The sequence below is a fragment of the Falco cherrug genome, chromosome 5 (assembly GCF_023634085.1).
Source record: "Falco cherrug isolate bFalChe1 chromosome 5, bFalChe1.pri, whole genome shotgun sequence".
Classification (NCBI taxonomy): domain Eukaryota; kingdom Metazoa; phylum Chordata; class Aves; order Falconiformes; family Falconidae; genus Falco; species Falco cherrug.
Genome location: NC_073701.1, coordinates 73,771,097 through 73,791,274, shown reverse-complemented (window position 1 = coordinate 73,791,274; position 20,178 = coordinate 73,771,097). Strand labels below are relative to the sequence as shown.

The 20,178-nt window shown below is 37.4% G+C and overlaps 1 protein-coding gene across 1 annotated transcript in view; it reads right to left on the bottom strand.

Moving 5' to 3' along the window:
• Positions 1 to 20,178, bottom strand: part of SEMA3C (semaphorin 3C) — a 122,720-nt gene that overhangs the window by 48,793 nt on the left and 53,749 nt on the right. The window contains exons 3-4 of the mRNA XM_005443449.4: positions 6,488 to 6,648; positions 4,013 to 4,075 (exon numbers count right to left, since the gene is read on the bottom strand). Coding sequence (XP_005443506.1) covers positions 4,013 to 4,075; positions 6,488 to 6,648 — 224 coding nt within the window. The remainder of the gene's footprint in view (positions 1 to 4,012; positions 4,076 to 6,487; positions 6,649 to 20,178) is intronic.

Sequence of the window (20,178 nt, the reverse complement as noted above, 5' to 3'; positions counted from 1 at the left end):
CATTTTTGGTTCAGCAGGAGCTGGTACTGTACTACAGCATCTGAATACTGGTGCATAACTGTAGGTAGTTCAGAGTTCATAGCAGTTTCTCTACAGGGAACACTGCATGTCCTCAGTTAAGTGTTAACTCTGGCTAGAACAGAAAAATCCTTTAACACAGTCAAAATATATTGTTTCTCTAAAGCTGAGGTCTGTTCCAATGTTTGCATTTTCTCATATCCAGCTATCTCAGTTTGGCTCAAAGATGGCTTTAGTACTGTCCTGCTATCAAAATCGTGTCTTCCTCACCAGCACTGCTAATCCATATTACAGCTGTGGATAGGGAAGGACAGCTGAAGGTATTCCTCTAGCTTATATATGCCAGAGTGTAAACTGATGCTTTCTTTTCTTGCTGTTTGCAGAAAACTTTTCTGTAAACTCCTAAATAAAGGATTACATGTTAAGACATCCCAGAATGAAAGTCTTCAAGGATCAGGACCAGGAAACAATGTCTACATGAACGGCACTAGTATGTGGCACTTGCTACTCTGCTTCAGTACCCTGCCATGCACTCTCTGAAGCGTCTATGGCAAGCACACAGTGGTGGGTGGTTAGATGAATGGCTCTTTTCTTTAAGGACAGCCTTCTGGGTAACCAGCTGACACACTGTGTCTTCATATCTCTTCACTGATGATTTACAGACAAATAACTCAAATTGGCTTAATACCAACATTCTCATATTTTAACGATGTCCGGCAGGAAGACCACTTTATGATCTCTGAGCTTTTGCCCATCCCTCTAGTGCTGAACCGCTGAACTCTATTTGCAATTTGCTATGTGATTAACCTGGGTACTGCACAATCCACAACACAACAAAGCAAGAAATTGTTATTTCAGAATATGTTCTGTAGGACAGCCATTCAAGAGCATCTATGCTTCAGTTTATTTCCCTTTCCTTGATATTGGAGTACTTTGTGCTTTTAAATCAGTCTGGTCTGAGATGACATGAGAAAGTTGTCTTTAGGGTGGGTGTTTCTCAAAGGCTACACTGTAGATATTACATACTACTGATGCTTCTCTTGGAGCATCTTGGAGATGATACCAAAACTCACTCAGTAGCAGTGCCTGGGAAACTGCCTTACTGTAGACATCTGAGTCGGACATTTATGCCCTAGGATCTCGTCACAGTAAATGGAGAGAAATACGTCATGCTAATGTAAGCATTCAAGTTAGTCTGGTGAACATACTATGTAGAGGTGACAATTGCTTTTCAGTAAAAAAAAAGGCAGCCAAAGATGAAAAATTCAGACACCAACATTTGCCTAATTGTAGGGCAAATGAATTCCCAAATCTCCTCAGAAAAGAATTTGATAATTGCATAAAGTCCTTTACTGACTGCTCCAAGTCTATCTATCCCTCTTTTACTTTGTGATAATCACTATTCTCCAATAGGCCAAATGTTATCATGCACTCACTTCCCATCCGCCCCGCTCCCTTCCTTCCTTCCCCCCCATTCCCAAGCTGAAATTCTTAATTCTTCTGAATTCATCCTCTGCTTCTCCCATTATTATCAGGAATGAAACTCAAAAGAATGTTATTAAAATAGAACTATAAATTTTAAGTTGCAAACAGTGATTTAGCATTGGGTTCTCTTTTTCTCATTATTTCAGTGAGCACTCAATAAGACACATCATTGATTTTAGTGAGAGCAGCAGCTGCTCTTCAGTGCCTTTTTTTTTTTTTTTGTCTTTTAAACTCTTGAGGACAAATACTAGGAAACTTAATATAAATTTCTATTTTTGGAACTTCATTATTCTTCTGCAGTGCACAGCTGAGTTTAAAAAAATCAGTTACAGTTGATGCACATGGGCACTCTTAACCTGTAACCACACGTACATGTACTAGCTGTACCCACAATTAAACTGTCATAAAAACAGAGGTTCTATCCAGAAATCTTGTCCACTAATGCAGCAACATGTGGGTACTTCAATATGATTAAAAGCTAGGAAAGTCTCACCACTAAATATCCAAGATCAAAAGTTCTCCAGAGTCCAGTATTTAGTAGTGTCGTGGAGGTTTTTTTTTCTCATGGATCACATAGTTTGCATGCTACTTTCTTCTTAGGATATCATTTAGGTTTTTCCTATTTTTGCCCTAGAATAGTGTCATCATATGTTGGAGGCATGACTAAGACTAATGAACTTTTGTATTTCAATGTAAAGAAAACCAGTCTATCACAAGTTCATGATGCAGTTGACATAGTATCTAGGGTCAACATTAATCACCATTAACAAAGTTTTATGTTTTATTTTCACATTTAGTGCAACTTAACAGGCCATGAGATGTAGGATTTGCTGAACACTGTCATAACCAGAACAATGTAAAGATGTATAGAAAAATAGGATATTCAACAGGAAAAACACTTGTTTTTCCCTACCATAGACATCAGAAAAGAAAGCAGATAAACAGCCACACCAACCATAATAGTTATTCATAAAAAATCATTTTGTTACTCTACATCAATATAGTGAATTAGGTTCCATAGTTTTGAAAAAGCAGTATTATAGCAACACTCCAGTAGGCCAGCCTTCTGATTTCCTTACATTCATCAGCATTTGCAATAGATTTTTAAAATAAAGCCCACACATATTTTTCTTACAAAATGGACTCAGGTGAATTATTGAAACACTGCAGTTACATGCAAATGACATTGCATCTTAGTTTGCAATACAAAGTATGTAGCTAAAATAAACAGAAATATTAGGCATGATATAGAGGTCTTTGAAATAAATACCAGTTTTTATAGTAAATTCAGTGGATTTTTGCATTAATTCTATTGTTTCTGAAATTAGAAGCTATATTTACATACACATGCTTACATCCTTCAATCAACTCATTATTTATGATCTTAGATATATGCTGAGGAGTATGTTCCAAAAAGGATTCTATCTAATGTGAAGGCTTCCAATTTCCACATTTTTTTTCTAGGATAAAAATATAATCAAAATTTCTTTTTTTTTGTTGTAAATTTAGTAGTGGAAATCTGCAATTTTCTAGCTTAGATTAGATTCTGAAGTCCAATATTAAAATATCCGTTGGAAAACAGCTATATCTAAGGATCCAAAAAGAAAACCAGGATAAAGATCTTCAGGTGCTGCTGAACTGGTAAAAAGTCAAAAAGTAACTGAACAGAACTGAAATGTGAGATTCTGCTTTTTGTTTTACAACTTAGCTGTCCTCTGTTAATAAAATCTAGGCACACACCGACTGCAAGTTCAAACTACTTTAGGAAGATAACCATAGTAATGGACAACTCTGCCAAAGACAGGATCTGCTGTACTGTACCACTCACTGGGTCTTTCAAAATACCTCCTTTCTACCTATTATCTATAAAGAGTGTATAGGAAAATTACGATCTGATTTAGGTCCTTTGGAAGGTGTCTGCATTTAGATGGGAGAATAATTCAGCGGTGGTGCAAAATGACTCAACCTAACCTCTCCATGGACTGTGTTTCCCATAATTCCAGAGATCACCTTTACCTCTTTCTAGGAAAGCATGCTAGTTTCCAGATACTCATTTGGGCACTGTTTTGTGGAATTAATGGAAAGAGGTGTTTGTGGTGTTTCTGAGACAGCGGTCTTCAGGCTGCAGGCAGTGAGGTCTGTTCCTGGGGTGAGCAGCCAGCCAGAGCACTTGTCCACCCAGCACAACAGCTCAGCAGGCGGTTCAGCATCATCCCCAGGACATACCTGGAAAAGTACTATTACATAGTTTGACTATTAAGAAGAAAAAAAGGCAAGGCACTGGACAATTCACATCTTTCTTCATCTGGCAAAGTCTGAAGGTACATTCTGTTTACACACCCTGGGTTTTTTTTTTTTATAATTTCACTTTATCATTTAGCCTGTGGAGCATTTCAAAAGCAAAACAAACACTTCTTTCATGTTTTGGCGGCACTTAAGGTGCTCTTACTTTATGGCTAAGTATGTATTCTGTGTATGCGTGTGCATGTGCATGTGGATTATAACTTACTGTAGGATCTTTGCCAGCCATTTTGCACTCTTCAACCTTGTTTGCTGATGCTGGCCAGAAAATCTGCAAGGAAAGAAGTATCTTTTAAGTAACATACTTATCACGTAATTTAAGCAAAACATTTCACTGACTAACTTACACTAACAAGTTAATATTTTGATATCTCTTACACCTTGATTGTAAGAAAAAAAAGAAAACCAACCCTCTGTCTTAGCATGCAGTAAACAAAATAAAGGCCCAGGTCTTTGGCTGATATAAAGTAAGTTTATTAAATATTTTTAAGATAAGATAATTTATTTAGACTTCCTTCTTCTAAATAAGAGAGATTTTTCATTGTTATTGCCTAAATTACTGTATTTCTTTACTTTTTTACTTTCACTGATTTTCTAAAAACTATTCAAACTAGAAACCAGAAGACTGAAATACTGCAAGAAGGGTTCTTGTAACAATTTTTTAGTTTTAGCAGCAAAGGTTTGGATATTTTATGTGAAAACCTGCTTAAAATCTTAAGTTTTCAGGCTGATTTCTTTCAGACAGTTTTCTGACACACACCCCAATGTCTGGATGTTTACCTGATCTATACTCAAACTCCAAAGCTTCTGAGCTTCTTCCATTATTTACTTTGATTTTGAAATAGAAAAGACATTTAGAAATCTTTACCTGGATATTTAGTAGGTGACAGAGCCTGAGAACATTTAGCATCAAGACAACATAAATAATAACATTAAAAGATTTCTCTCTGTGTGTGTACATATATATACACATATACATGCAGAGAGTTGTAGGTACGTATGCATATGTATATAGGGTTTCTATACAGGTGTAAGATTAGCAAAGTGAATCTGTTATAAAAAGGAAATAAATGAAAGAACATGGGGAATTGCAGAGATTAATTCCGAGCCCAATACTGGGTGATCACATTCACTGCCAAAACTTTTTGTGGTTTCGCTTTTTGTGGATTTTTTTAATTCTTGTTTTTCCAGGTCTAAATAGGCCGTTGAAATGTCGCACAGCTCCATACCGCAGGATTTATTTCCTGTGACAGAGGCCTGCCTTCCTCACCGAACTCTGCGCCGAGCTGCCTGCGAGCTGCTGGGGAAGGCCAGAGCATGCCGGGTAGGGCACAGCAGCTCTCAGACACGGGTGGCTGGGCCACTAGTGAGATGGCAATTAGCCAAAAAGGTCACACAAGCTATTTAAGATCCGAGAAGGCGGCCCTGTTTCAGAGGAAGATCTCTGCACCATTAGGAGGAGGAAGGATGCGTTCACGCTGTCATATGAGAGGCGTTTAATTTAAACCTGTAAGTTAGAGCTAGCCTCCCCAGACTCCCTGTACAATCAATTCAGGTAGACAGGCATATCCAGAGGGGTGATTCAGAGCAAAGCCTAATTTAACTGTGCTTAATCACCCTCTGGCGGGGTGCCTCACTCTCTCCTGACACATTAAAAGCCTTGCCTCTTAAGGAAGGCATTTAACTTTGCTGCTGCAGGCTGGATATCTCTGCCCCTCAGCGCTTCTGAGGTACAGACAGTAACAAAGCCCATAGATTAAAGGATCAGATGAATTTGATAGAACGAGGCTGGCCTCCGTGGTACACTTTAAGGTAATGTTGTAGCCATGATAATCTAAAGATAGGCAAGGCAAAGTCTGTAGGGAGGTAGTATCTTAACGGGCAGGCTTCTGGGCACACAAGTACTTCTGCAGGCCACCTATTTAAAAAGCCGAGAAGCTGGATTTGAACTGGCTCGGGAGACAGGAGACAGATCTGTGAATGTGGTTTAAAAAATTGATAATTTGTGCATTTTAATATACAGGCTGCCTACTACAGTTTGGGGAGGTGGTACACAGAGAGTCCTTAGAAAATGGCATCTTGGTAAGTGAGAGAGGCAGCCAGGAAAGAAGTGGTGTCAAGAGGGAGATGTGGGTCACAGTGTACAAAAAAACCCCAAAAGAGGGTGTCTCAGCTCCCCAGCTGAAGGGCGAGGGCTGACACAGGCATAACAAAGGATTGGAAAATAGTTCAGCAATTAGGCTTCAGAGTAAAAACCAAAAATAAATATAGTGGAAGATTAAAGGCAACTCTGTCCCTGTTGGCTTTTTCCCTATAGCTTGAAAATGACAGCATGTATATTCTCCCTTACAGGCTTCTTTAAAAAGCACATCTCTGAATGATCTTTAATCTTGTAGAGAAGCAAAACCCATCAACTCATACAAATTTTCCTTATGAGGCCAAGCCATGCTGAATCTTGCTTCAAAACAATGAAACAGGTCAGTTTTTAAACAGTGTTTTGAGAAGCAGCCATACTAATAGCTTGGTCATCTGGCATTACACATAAATCAAGGATGAACAACTCAGTAAGGTGTGGGCCTGGACTTCTGCTAGCTGTAAAATAATGAAATACACATTTTCTGTCTTAAACAGAAAGGCATGTAGTAATGCAACTTTGGATCTTCATAATAAATCTTGGACTTACGCTGAGAGGGTCCTGGCTTATATTATTGATATTCAAAGACAGAATATGATCTTTGCTGCCCACATAGATCCGATCCTGATCTTCATCCATTAATAATATCCTGTAATCCAGAGGACTGTGGGATATTCTGTGATGTTCAGAGGTCTTCGTTTCTTGCAGCTCTGAAATAATAGAGACAACAAATTAGTAAAGCAGTTCAGTTGCCTTTCTGGCTTCAAAACTGCATTTCTTTCTAAAAATAGGCATCTTTCAACACAAGTGAGGTCAATAAGAAAAGAAAAACCCTCATCAGACAGTTGGTAATAATGCAATCATTGAGTTAAAACAAATTTTCCATTCCCAGTTTGAATGCAATTCTTTTGTACATTAAGTAGCTAGTCATATCTCATAAAAATCAGGCATTGCTGTTATTACTCTAATTAATTCTTATTTTAATGGTTATGATTATTTACAGCTTTGGCTTTTAAGGAAGGTCATATATTAAATTAATCAATATGTTCAATATAATTTGAAGTTTATGGCAGAGAAAACCCACAAGATCAATGAAAACTACATAAGAATAGTTTACTTTAATTTCCTAACAGAAGGCTTCACTGTTTTTTTATCTTTTTCAAGGTCAATTTTTTTTTTTTTTACTTCTTCATCACCATGTATATTTAAAAGAAAAAAAAAACATGTGTTCCATCAATCCTAAATCATAGAATCACAGAATGGACCGGGTTGGAAGGGACCTTGATGATAATCTAGTTCCAACCATCTTCCATGGGCAGTGTGTCCATCTATTCAGTTGGTTATGGGACTTGGACCAAACTATCAGAACTATAGGATTAGCTCCATTTTTCCACATAAAGCTTTCTCCAATGAAGTGAAGCAAAAAACATCCTTCGATCTCAGTAGTGCAGGAAAAGGCCTGTTGCAGGAATAGCACAAACATCTACAACAGAAGCATTACTTGCTGCCCTTGAGAAAGCTCAGCCTTTCTGTCTTTGCTTGGCCAATATGTTTTGGCCACCACTCAGATTATTTTTCTTTTCTGTACTAACAGAATGGGTATTTCTCAAGACCTGAGAATAGGAAAATAAAACTTTAATAACAAATAATTAATTATTAATTAATATTGAAAATAATAATTATTAATAATAAATTATTCAAATATCTAACATATTGTGTTCCCTGTGACTCTAAAAGTGTGGCAAATACACAGTACATACAAAAATGAAGCCCTGCTATAATGTTTATTCATAAATCTAAGAACTGAGTACACACACCTTTTGTAAACTGTTTGTCCGAGACAGTATGGTTTACCACTTGCTAAAAGCACAGTTTTTGCTAAAAGCAAAGGTTTTGCTCATTAGTTCCCTATAGAAAACAGTAGATGGTCTTATACAAAGTTAGTCATCTAAGCCTTTTAGATGACTAGATTAATGTGAGCTAACGATATTTTGGAAAACAAAATTAAAAAAAAAAAAATTATCTGAGTATGTGCTCTGTTAGAAAAACAAAAAGTGTGTCTAAAGCGTGCACTTTCTGTAAAACACATATTTAGCTGAAGCATAGTTTTTTCTTCAAAAATTACTTGGAGAGTAATTTTTGAGAGGCTATAGACAACATACATGCAAAGGCTGCAGTCTTGGGATTTATACCTGTCTACTAGAGATCTAATGATTGAGAGAACACTTCTCAGAATATAATTTGCATTAATAAATATGATATGTAACTCCACTTAATTTTTATCATGATTGTTAAATAGTTTCATAGGAAGATGAAAAATATCTTCTGTTACCGCAAGATGATGTTTTGATTCACTTAAACGTGTGACACCTTTCAGGGGCTAAGGGTTGCCTACATGCATTTATTTATTTATGGCAATATGAGAAAGATAACCAATAATATTTCTATTTCATATGTCCCTCAACAAAAGACAAACATACAATCAAGATTTATAGTCTGTGCCTAAAAGCTTAAACTGAAACTGTGCTCATTAAATATATATATGAAAATTGTCCACACCACTTTCAGAAGTCTTTCTTCAGTGCTTGAAAAATCAATTGTTTTACTTTATTTAAAAAATCCTTCCTGTAAGCTTTTAGCTAGGATTTTCAAAACACCTGGGAGACTCACCATCATAGTGCCATTAAAATGCAGCCTCTTTGCCCGCTCTGAAATTCTTAGACTGACCTTTCGTAACAAGCCTGAGAAGCTAGCGCTCATCCCTTTTCCTGGTGACCTTATTAACATTACTGTAATATTTGGCAGCTGTAAGGTGAAAATGAACCTTCTCATAACCCTATATGTGATATACTCGGAAAGCACAGACAACCTGGGACAGACAGCAGTTTCCCACACAACACTGGGTGAATGTGAGTATTCAGTACAGTAAATATAGTGCCCCTCCTTATTGCCTCAGTCACCGACAACAATTGGTAATAAATAAACCATGATTGCCATAAAAGATAATCAAGATCATGAGGATTGTTTTTAATCAAGAGGCAAAAATAGCAACAGATATTTGATTTTCACAACTTGCATTTATTAAAATCCATTATTTTCCTGGATTTTTAGCCTCTTTGAAATGGTATTATTCTTTCTAAGGTACCTGAAGGGTATCTGTCTCCATCAAGCTGCTGCTGAGGAGAATACCTTATGACATGTTACTAGACTATGGAAACTCAACACCATTCGTAAGAGGAAGGAAAGCCCTGAAACAAATACTCTCATACAGATTTATTAGTTTTATTTCTTTCAGTGCTGAACCTTTGTGTTTATTAGCCTCTTAGGGCTACACAAGCAACTACAGAGGGAATTTTAAAATGATAAAATTTTCTTTTAACACAATTTACCACACAATCACCCAAGAAAATCTGATTTTTTAAAGATTTACTATCTGGGTGTTGTCACTTGGAAAAAGCAGTGGCTGGAACGATGCTTTAAGGTCTTCCACGTTCCTTTTCACCTCCAAAAGTTTTTGTACAAAAATGTAAACGTTCACTGGCCTTCAAAGCAAATTCTATTCCATACTTTGGGAATTTAACCATTCAAGCCAGTAAACCCTGTATGGAGAATGAAGCTATGGACAGCTCTCTCTGAATATTAAGGATTTTATTTGACAATAAAACAAAAGATTATAATATATTCCATATGCAAATAACCGTCACCCTTAGTGATAGAAGAATAAACTATATTCACCCTTTTTTCATCAGTCATTGAATTTAGTTTTGTTTTTTCTCAATGATAAGGCTAATACTGACTTGATTCTTAGTGTTAGAAATCTTACAGGTCAGGTTATATAGCTCTTGTCCTTTTTAATGAAAAACAAAGCATTCTGTGAACTCTCTCACCAGAACTACTACTACTATTATTATTATTATTATTATTATTATTATTATTATTGAACTGCACATTTTAGAGATCCCAGTGACTGGGATTTTTTCCCATACACAGTGCATAGCTTACTGATAATTAGACAGTTTAACACCTACCCTTTAATTATCCTTTTAATCCACCACAAAAAAAGTTAATGCAAGAATTATTTTTAAAAAAGATGTGTTCTCACAGGAGAAACAACAAAATATTTCTGCAATGCCTGTTATTAACACCAAAAAAGCCTTTGCAACACTCAAAACCCATTGGGTTGGCCAAAACAAAACAACTTACAGCTATCAGAGACTGGAAATCCAGGAAGGTGGAGATATCTCACACAGGCTCTTACACCCAAATGGTCTAACCTGCATGAGGGTATATGAGCTAGATCCGCTCATCAGGTAGTCCTCTGAATGCCTTATTTAATTACTCAACATCAACCTTTCATCACTCCTTAATTCAAATTCACTGGTGTCACAATGCTGAAAACGCAAACTGACTTTCCTAACGTAAGGAATGTAATAAATCCTAATATGTAAGATAAGATGCTAACAGAAGCAACTTCCTTGGTAGACATACTAATAATATGGATGTTTGATGTATATGTTACTGAAACTAATACAATTTTTAGAAGGACCTTCCCAAAACATGATTATTTCCTATTTGAAGACCCCCATAACTAATTGTTACTGAAAGTTCGCTATAATCAAGAAATATCTTGACCTTGCAGAGTCTGGTAAGCTACAGCCATGGTATGCAAGCATCTCCAGCCCAAGCTCAAAGCACTGAGTTTATCCACTGATAGGTTGTGGATAAACGATGATATGTCAGAGTGCATGCAGTCATTGTGGCACTGTACCCTCCTGGGCTTCCAGCCTAGCAGGGCTTCTTAAAGGAAATCTAGGATGCTCTGTCAAGCTTTTAATTTAGGATCCCCTGTGGTAAAGTAGAAGAAATACTATGTTTTCCTCCTCTTTCCTGCTGGCATAAGGATTCAGTCTCAGAAGGTTGTTTATGGGGAAGTTCAGAGCAGAAGCAGAGATTTGGGGTATGTGCCTCAAAAAAAGCAGAGAGTAAAGCATAACAGCCCAGTTTCACACGCTGCACCACAGTGAAGGGGAAAACATAGCTTTCCAGAAAGATGGGTTACATCTCCCCAGGGAACCTGCTGAAATTGGCATGGATTTTATGTAGCCTTAGTGATCTGGAAGTCAGCAGTACAATGTTGTTTTATTTTATTCCCTCATGGGGCATGGAGTGCACAAACAACAGGCCTTGTGTACACCTAGCAATAGGCTTGACAGCGTTAGCTTCTGGTTAAGGAGGCTGTGAGACTCTCTTAAGCCTCATTAAGCCTTCAGTTTGTGCCAACAAATACGCCAGCCCATGCCAAATGTAAAACTGCAGTGTAAAATCTCACCTTTTAGGAACTGGAATGAAATCAATTTTCTATTTTCCCTCTCACTCCCCGAAATAAATAGTTAAATAAAATGATGGTTTTGCTTAAAGCATCAAATGGAAATGGCACCCTTTTACTTAGAGGTAACTTGTGATCAGGTGAAAAAGTAATCTGCACATATAAAGTTAGAGAGAGACTGTACCTAACATTGCTACTGTTACAAGGAATGGTTATACATTTTAAAAATGTAAGTGGAATCAGACCTATCTGCAAAGTTACAAAAAATAATTTTTAAAAAAATCCTTCAGCCAGAAAAAAAGCTTTGTTTTATTTCAGTTTAAATATTTTCCTTTTAACTTTGCACTGACTAACCTCTCTACTATGTACCTTATTAGTAGAAATTATTTGAAAAGATTTAGTTAAAAGGTATCAGGTTTCATAGGAAACTAATAATTTTGACTGTTGTTTTTGTGGCCTTATTTCTGATCTTTTAGTGTAAAGAAATGGAAGAAATAAATGTAATATTTTTATAGTTTACATAGTACCTGTGGAAAAAGTATGCATATCGCTTTTCAACTCTGTAAGCCCACAATGTGACTACTTGTTTAATTTTATGTATGGCAAGAGAACTAATTAAGTCTGAATATATCCTTTCAAAACTTCAGAACGAGTCACCTTTGCACTGTCGATATTCCTTTTCTTTGAAGAAATCTGTATTGATTCCTTCTACTTAACGGGGTAAGATAAGAGAGCTGTTAAAGCATTTTGCCACTGCTCGTGCAGCGTTCAAACTAAACACCAAGCCTCAGCCAGCTCTCAAGTGATGCTGATTATAAATGGGTATGTGGTCATTTGGCCATAAGCAGCCAGATGTGCTACTAGTCAGTCCCTTGTGTGCCTTAACCACATGGGGCCCAAAAAGCTCAGGTGGACCTTTTGACCTTTTCTTTATCTCTTTAGCTCTTCTTCATGCATGAGAAGTCTGCACTTTTTTTAATGCTGTTACAATGAAATTTGGCTTTTTCTAGAAGGAGTTAATAGGCTTATAAGGACGGGAAATCACAGATGTGCGCACTTGCTAGCTTCTGAATCTATCTGAAAGGGGTTTAATGGCATTGTTATAAAAAAAAAGTGTGAAAGGAGAAAATAGATTTACAAGTGCTCATAAAATCACAGGCTAACTAATTAACAAGATCACTTGGAGGATAGGGAGGAAGGGAGTTTAGATAGATAGTACAGGCTGAAACAGGAGCCCTCTTTGCCCAGAGCTAAAATGTATAATTCGGTAGAAGGAAACTTAACTGCTGTTTGGAATGACAGTAAACAACATGGATATGTCAACAATATCTAAATATGATCTGGTTTAAATATACGCCTTGAATACTTGTTGGTATATTTGCTAAATGAGTTGAAAATGGAATTTAAGCATCACTGGATTGAGATTGTGCAGTCTTTTATAAATAGAAATAATAGCACCAAGGTGAAGTCTTTGGAGAATCAGGCCCAGAGGTAGCTCTAGCATGTTTGAAGAACAATTTGTCTCCTTGAGCAGCTCAACACACACATTAGGAGCAGTAAAACACTCAATAGCTCTTTGTGAAGGGGACCATGTGTTGATAGGAAAAGACATACCAGTTAACAGTTGACCTTATGCAGAGCGTTCACATATGTCAGTAGATGAGTCCTCATTTTACAAGACACACAGAACCCCTAAAATCCTGGTAACTCGTAGACATTAAAAAGATCACAATGGAGTATTAACTGGCTTTTGATCTTGGGGCTTTTTAAAAGTTGTACTGAAAGGGGAATCACTCATGACAGAGTGTTGTTTTATTAAAAATATCAAAAAGTATCAGAGAATTTTTCATCTTTGATTTGCAACTTTGAAGAATGAGGGAGGGGCAGACCCACTAAGGTGTGGGCAGCTGCCAGGTTTGTGCAGAAGGAATGTGTTTTCCAAGCAAAGGCAAACACACGAAAGTCACTTACTTGTGTCTGGCAAAACGTATTAACATGGGCCCATGGCACATTCATCAACCCAACATACACCTCAAGGTTAAGTGCATTTTTATTGAAGCTTTACATTATGAAGAACAGACACTATTAAAATGCTGATGGTTTTTTTTTTTTTTTACTCACACAGCTATTGTCATGATGAAATCATACCACATTCCACAATAGAAGCCCCACTCCAAAACAGAGGAAAAATATGTCAACTTTTTCCAAGCTGCAGTTGCATAGCTATTCCAACTCTTGCCAAATAGTCCAGTATTGAGATTCCTTCATTGAGATTCATGCAGGACCACCCACACCCTCCGCTCAGCCAGTCTCACTAGGCTGTAGACAGTTCTAGGCATAATTTTCAGATTATTCCTCCACTTAACTCGCTGTAAACCTGCAGTAACTTTTCTGAAGTCTGTATAGGTATTTCAATAAAAACATGGAAAAGCAGGCTTCTTATTTTTTAATAAGTAGTGTGCAATTTTAATTTACTGGTCATCAACTTTATCCCTTTATGTAATCGAAATTTGTGGGGTTTATTTCAGATGTCACAAATACTGCTACTCTACAGAACTTTCCAGAAGATATTTGCTTTTTCAAATACTACCGTGTTCATTTCTGCTTATTATTATCCTGTCCAGGCTTTGCTCTCATTTTTGGTCCCGAAACCAAAGGACAACTTTGGCAAGCATGGAGACACGTAAAGACAGGCCAGCTGGGTTTAAGATTACTGCAGCTGAGTTAGCCACATCAGATGGAAGTCAGTCTTCTCCATGTCTTGTCTATAAAGAGCTTGTGTGTAACAGCTCTGTGTTGTGCAAACTGCTCTCCAAGAGCTGTAAACTGTGCTTCCAAGCCTGTACAGTTACAGAGTTTAGCCTTTTGTTTCTTTCCAAGAGACATGGGAGAGGGTCCTCGCCACATCGCCTAAGGCTGCACAAGCTCAACCCGTCTCACCCACTAGCCTGGGTGCACACAGTGGCTTTGACATTGGCACTCAGGATGGTTTTGTTTTCCAGATGTAGGAGTGCGAAGCTTTTGGTTGCCAAGTATGACATTATTTTTGAGATGGAGCAAGAAAAAAACCACACCCGTGAAGTCAGACAAATTCCACATTATTTTACTTCTTCTGGGACCAGTATATCTTTTCATTGTAATCTCTCATTTTCTCTCGCACTCTCTTTTCTAGTGGACCAGCAATCATGTCACTGGAGGAATGGCTGTGCTTTCTCCCAAGATGCTCAGTCACACAGAGAAATGTTCCAAGTAGCTATCAGACTAACTGGCCAGCTGAAGTCCTGACTGTATGCAGACACCAAAATTCTTTGATCCAAATTTAAAGAAAGATATGAGAATTGGAAGAAAGTGATTTATTGTAATTGTCTGTCTGAAAAACTAAGTAAATCTGAAGCTAGTGCTATTCTCCAAGTCAGAACGGGGCAATAACATGAGACTTGTGAGCTGTTCTCCCAATTCATTCATCTTCATCCCATTTACCACAGATTGACCTCTGGGAGAAGAATGAGGTCTGAGTGGACTTTTCATTACTTTTGCATCTCATTCAGGCTGTTATTTTTGTGATAAAAGCAAACTTTTTTAAGCTTATGTTTGAGTATCTGACTATTTACTTTCCACAAACGCATGGCAGATGGTATCAGGGGGGCATTTCTGAATATTGGGGAGGGAGAGAGAAGAGCAGGGAGAGTGTAAGTAAGGTTGAATTAAAGGTAGGTTGCTTTACTGCTAGAATTGTCTTTTTTTGCAAGTTTACCCTTCTGTTTCAGTGTATAGTGTATTTTGTACTTTTACTGAGGTAGCCTGTAGACTGTGAAGACGTAATTTGCCCTTTGCAAAACTGAAAGAGGCAGCTACTCCCCAAATGTGTAGTTTTGAGGTGTTAATGCATTTTCATTGATGTACTGACAACCCTACCTCTGAATTGTAGTGCAGGACTATCAAATGTTGAAAAATAATTAACACATTAAATAATGGCAGTATAATAGTAGTCTCTTAACTCCTCTTCTGACTGAAAAGGCTCCTCACATCAACTCACATGCGCAGTCTTTCTTTTTCTCTCCAAACATACTGTCACTAAGCTGCAGAATTACTCTTGTTGCCAGAGCTAATAAAATCTCATTGAGAAAACACAGCTCAACCACTGAAATATTTCATTATGGTTGCTGCAATAAAGTAAGAACCCACTTCACTGTGGTGAGGCAGAGGAGCCCTTTTCATTACATCCCTTTCTCTCCTTCAAAGAGCAATCTCTCCAGCGATTCAGCCCATTTCTGTGTATCTAGGATTGGCATTGCTGCCCTTGCTGCAGTAATCCTTGCTTTTACTGATGTCACCAACTTTGGCTGTAATTTTAGCCATGCCACTTTATCCACAGATCTCCTTAAAACATATTGGTCCTTTCTTCAGCAGTCACTTCTCACCCCTACTCTGTATAAAAAAGGGCAACTTAGCGTATGCAGGCTTGGTTACAGTTTCATTATTATTATTATCATCATCATTTTAATCAAATTAGGATTAGCTATCAAGCAAACATCAGGCATAAAGAGATCAAGCTAAATCCCAAGTGCTTAGCTTTGATTAATTCTTCAGTAAAATAATGTAAAATCTACTCAGCTATGAGCTGATGAAGGCTTGGAGGGCAACATTTCACATTTAAAAGAATTTCATTAATAAATGAATTTCAATGGCCTGGTGAATTAAAGGGTGGTATTTTTATACACAGACAATTACTGAATACAGAGGGCTGCTTGTAAAAGAAGCCAAGTTGTCTGTAGCAAAAATAAGGAAACAGGTATGTGGGACGGTGTGTATCACATACAACTTGGAAACTATTGCTTCCTTTTTTAGTGTGTTTTCTTGTTTCCTATCAGTATCAGTATGTCAGTCGATGGTATGCATATACATGGTGTTATACACTCTTGTCTATACATCAGATAATTACCTCTATATACCAAGTCTAGAAAGTTAGCAAGCTCTGCTTTACATCTGGGAAGGATAAAAGAAACACTTATTCTTGCTCCACTATGTAAGAAAACAAAGCAGCTGGAGGTCAACAAATGGCATCCTGCCTTCAGTGAACCTTCAATGAACCCCTAGTCCAACATGATGCCAGAAGGGTCATTATATTGGAGATAACGAACTACCAAAACAGCCAGCCACACTCAGTTCCACAGCTCTTTCACAACTGTATTTATCCAAATCTTCTCTTGATATTACAATAGTAGAATACTTCTCCACAATATTCTTCATTCCTTTTCCTGTTTTTCTTTGTTGTTCTCTATGGTTAAATTACCCTTTGCAGCCTAATTTAGACTCTTTGATTAAATTCGATTTTGCATCCAAGAGGCCACCCAGCCTTTTGCACTGACAGGAAGCAAGCTGCTTTCTGGACGTGGGTGTTTGGGATGCCTCCTGAAGCCAAGGCAAGTTTGGTTTGTGAGTAGAGCAAAGGTCAAGCCTATCCTTAAATATTTTCCTGTTGTTTTTTTCCATTGTACATTTTTCTAATGTATTAAAGCATTCACTCTCATCAGAGGAATAGCTGTGCCATTTCATCAGATTGCACACAAAGATTTTTTATTTTTTTTTCCCCCAAATTACTGTAATACCACAACCTGCTTCACTGAACACAGGGTTTGGCCACGTCCCCCTGGGGACTTCTGAGATTAGACACAACTGGAAATTATTAATTTCATCATCAGTGTTCACTGTTTGTGTGGCTGAACACCTAGGATTGCTGTAAGTACTTTCAATATTACATGAATTAAGACTTAGGGCTTTTTTTTTAATGTCAACTTTAAAACCAAAATACTTCCAGGTATATCTGCAGTGAAAATAATTTTATTTAAGCTTTATTTCTGTACAGATTTGGAAGATGGAAGTGGGTCTGTCACTGTTAAGATGTCATTTGTGAGATGTGGCTGTTCCTCCCGCTGGCTCAGTGGGAACAGGAGTGCTGTGCTCAAGCCCTGCAGGGTGGGTAGCATGCTTGCTGTTTCAACACACAGAACGTAGCCATATTTCACTCTTTTTCGCGCCACGAAGACTGACACAAAGAGTGAATTTAGGAGCACATTCCAGAGTTGCATGCTACCATCAATCTTCAAGTGATCACCAGCTGGTATTTGGGTGCACAATAAAAGTCATGTTTAGTGGGCTAAGCATAGCCTGGTGGATTAGAGTCCACTTAACTCTAAATCCTATTCTGCTGGCATTTTGCTTTTTTTACTTAAAACATGTCACAAAAACTCTGTGAGTTACATATGTAAAGTGGAGGTAGAAGTTTGGTATTCATTTGACTGGGTTGTTTTTGGGTTGCACTTGGTAGTGTACAAAAAAGCCTTTGAAATTAAAATTAAATAGCTGGAAGAAGTTATTTCAAGTGTGTTTCACATGCAAGAACAGAGGTTTTTTGTTTGTTTGTTTGTTTTAAGTCCAGACTCTTCAGACTTAATAAGCTCAGCCAAAACTCTGGTTTGGATTTAAGAGATAACTTTTATGCTTTTCTGTTTAGATTTCATCTGAAAGGGAAGCCATTTAAGTAAATAAACCTTCTGCAGTCACTCACTCCATGTTTAAACTAGACTTGCCATATTTATTTGACAGGATGACCACTTAATATTTGGCAAAAAGAAGGAAAAAAAGGATAAGAATTCCCCCTCTTGCATTTCCACAGATACAACACGCCTCCCTCCCTCCCACCGATGAAGCATACTTGTTCATATTCCACTGTGTTATGAAACATGTCACAATTACAACACTACTGCTTTTAGATAATGGCAGGCTCTAATAAGAGTGGTCTATTAATGCATCTGTATGTGCTGAACATCAGCAAAGAGAAAAAGGAATATACATCATTGCTTCCAGGTAAAAGGCAGAAAAGTCAAGATGAGTAGCATCTTCTGATAAAGTACTACATGGATCTCTTACACCTTCAGCATAGAAATAGCAGGTTCAAGGAATGAAGGACTCAAACAGCAATCCAAAACTGAAGGGTATTTAGATTCCTGACAGATTAAAATTGGCACACTGCAGGTATAGAATAGGAATTGGTAGTGGCCAGTAAGGGATAGAAATCAACCACAGTCAACCACTTATCTCTGTAGTAAACTACTAAGTGTAGCAGAGGATGCTGCAAGTGCCCTCAGTATATAACTCTATGTCCTTGACCCTGAAACAAAATAAAAATTGCACTAAATTTAAAAGCAGAATTCATAGATTGTGTCCTTTGTGTATGCACTGCAATCGTGGCTATTCATTTAAAGCATGATCTACAAGTATCTAGAACAAAGGACATTTGTTTCATGATCAGAACAGGGAACTATAAGTCAAAACTCCTGGGCACTTGCTCTCTGACCTTGAACAAATCTCTCACCCTCCATTTATGTCAGTTTAACCATCTGCTGTATGTTTATAACAACACTTACCTGTCTTTCAGAATTACTATCAAGTTCAGCTAATGTATGTTTGCTAAAAAAATACAAAATGAAAGGCATTTTTATGTTCCAGGTATTATTCTAATTCATGTTCCTCCTAACCATTTAGGCTTAAATATATAAATAAATGCATAATACATTTAAATCACTCCATTTTACAGGTACACATGCTTTAGTGTTTCTGTGTCATATAAAGTAACACTGCTTAATGCACAATCCATTTCAGCTCCATTAAATAGATAATGTCATGAATTCTATTGTAGCAGAAAGGAAATCTCTACCACGTGACTGTGACAGAGTAAATAGAGACAGTTCTGAATAGCTTTTAATCTGAATTTGTTTGCTAAAGGCATGTTAACTTCGCTAGACTTGCCCATGAAGAGGAATGCCAAACAGTGACCTTTTGAACTCTTAACTTGAATGCAAAATCTCTTTAACAGGTTTAAGTCTTTTAGCTGGTGTTTATTTAATAGGGCTTTCACTATTATATAAGACGCATTTTGAGTTGGTCCCTTAAATAGCTTCACCTTCATAGCATTTTAAGGTATACTTCAACTGGTTATCAGTTATAAACTTTTACCTTTGTTAAACTGAAGTTTCATAGCTACTCCTCTTCCTTGGCTCTGTTTACTATTCAGTGCTGGGTTAATGGGTGGTTTACTGTTGCTGGAAGTTCCTAGAAGCAGGGGTCTCTTGCATCAGATATATACTGAGTGTAGAATAAATAATTTCAACTTATTTTTATGTATTTTTGGTGGCACTCTATTGTAAAGCTGGAATATTATCAATTACGCTACAAACTGGAGATTTGTGCTACAAAAGTTATCAAATCTACTCCTTCTATGGGAATATCATTAGCCTGAGAATTTCAACACTTTACACAGCCCTGGGTTTTATTGTCACTGACCAGTAATCTGTTGAGCTGCTTTTCCACTGCATTGCTAAAAATGTTCCAGACTGGATACCAATAAAATCAACAGAGAACCACTGGCATAAATTGTGGTTAAAGAATTAGGAATCAATTCTCAGCTCTCCAACCAACTGTGAGAAATGCAGTCTCCAAATTTACCAAATTTACCAGTTGGCTGCAAGTAAAATTTCAAAAACTCTTGAAATATGAGCTCAGGGTGAGAAATGACCTAGAAGTTCAGACACTTGTGTTCTATTCCTGCTGTTAACACTAAGTTAGAGTGCAGAAAATCATTCTTAGAAATGTGATTCTTAGCTTTGCAATACCTGTCTGACTCTCTTTCTGGTAGAGCAACTCTAAAGCAGAACTAAGGAGAGCACAAATATACAGCTACTTGCAGGAATATTTTAGGCATTGGCCTTCTGTCATTTTTTACAGCTACCATACACCATTTGGTGCAGGTTGGTAAGGCCTGACCAGGCTCTCCAAAGAATTTATGCAAAGAAATTATTTTGTTCTGCATGCCAATAAACCTCAGGCAGCCACCTCCATCTAGCCAATGCAAAGA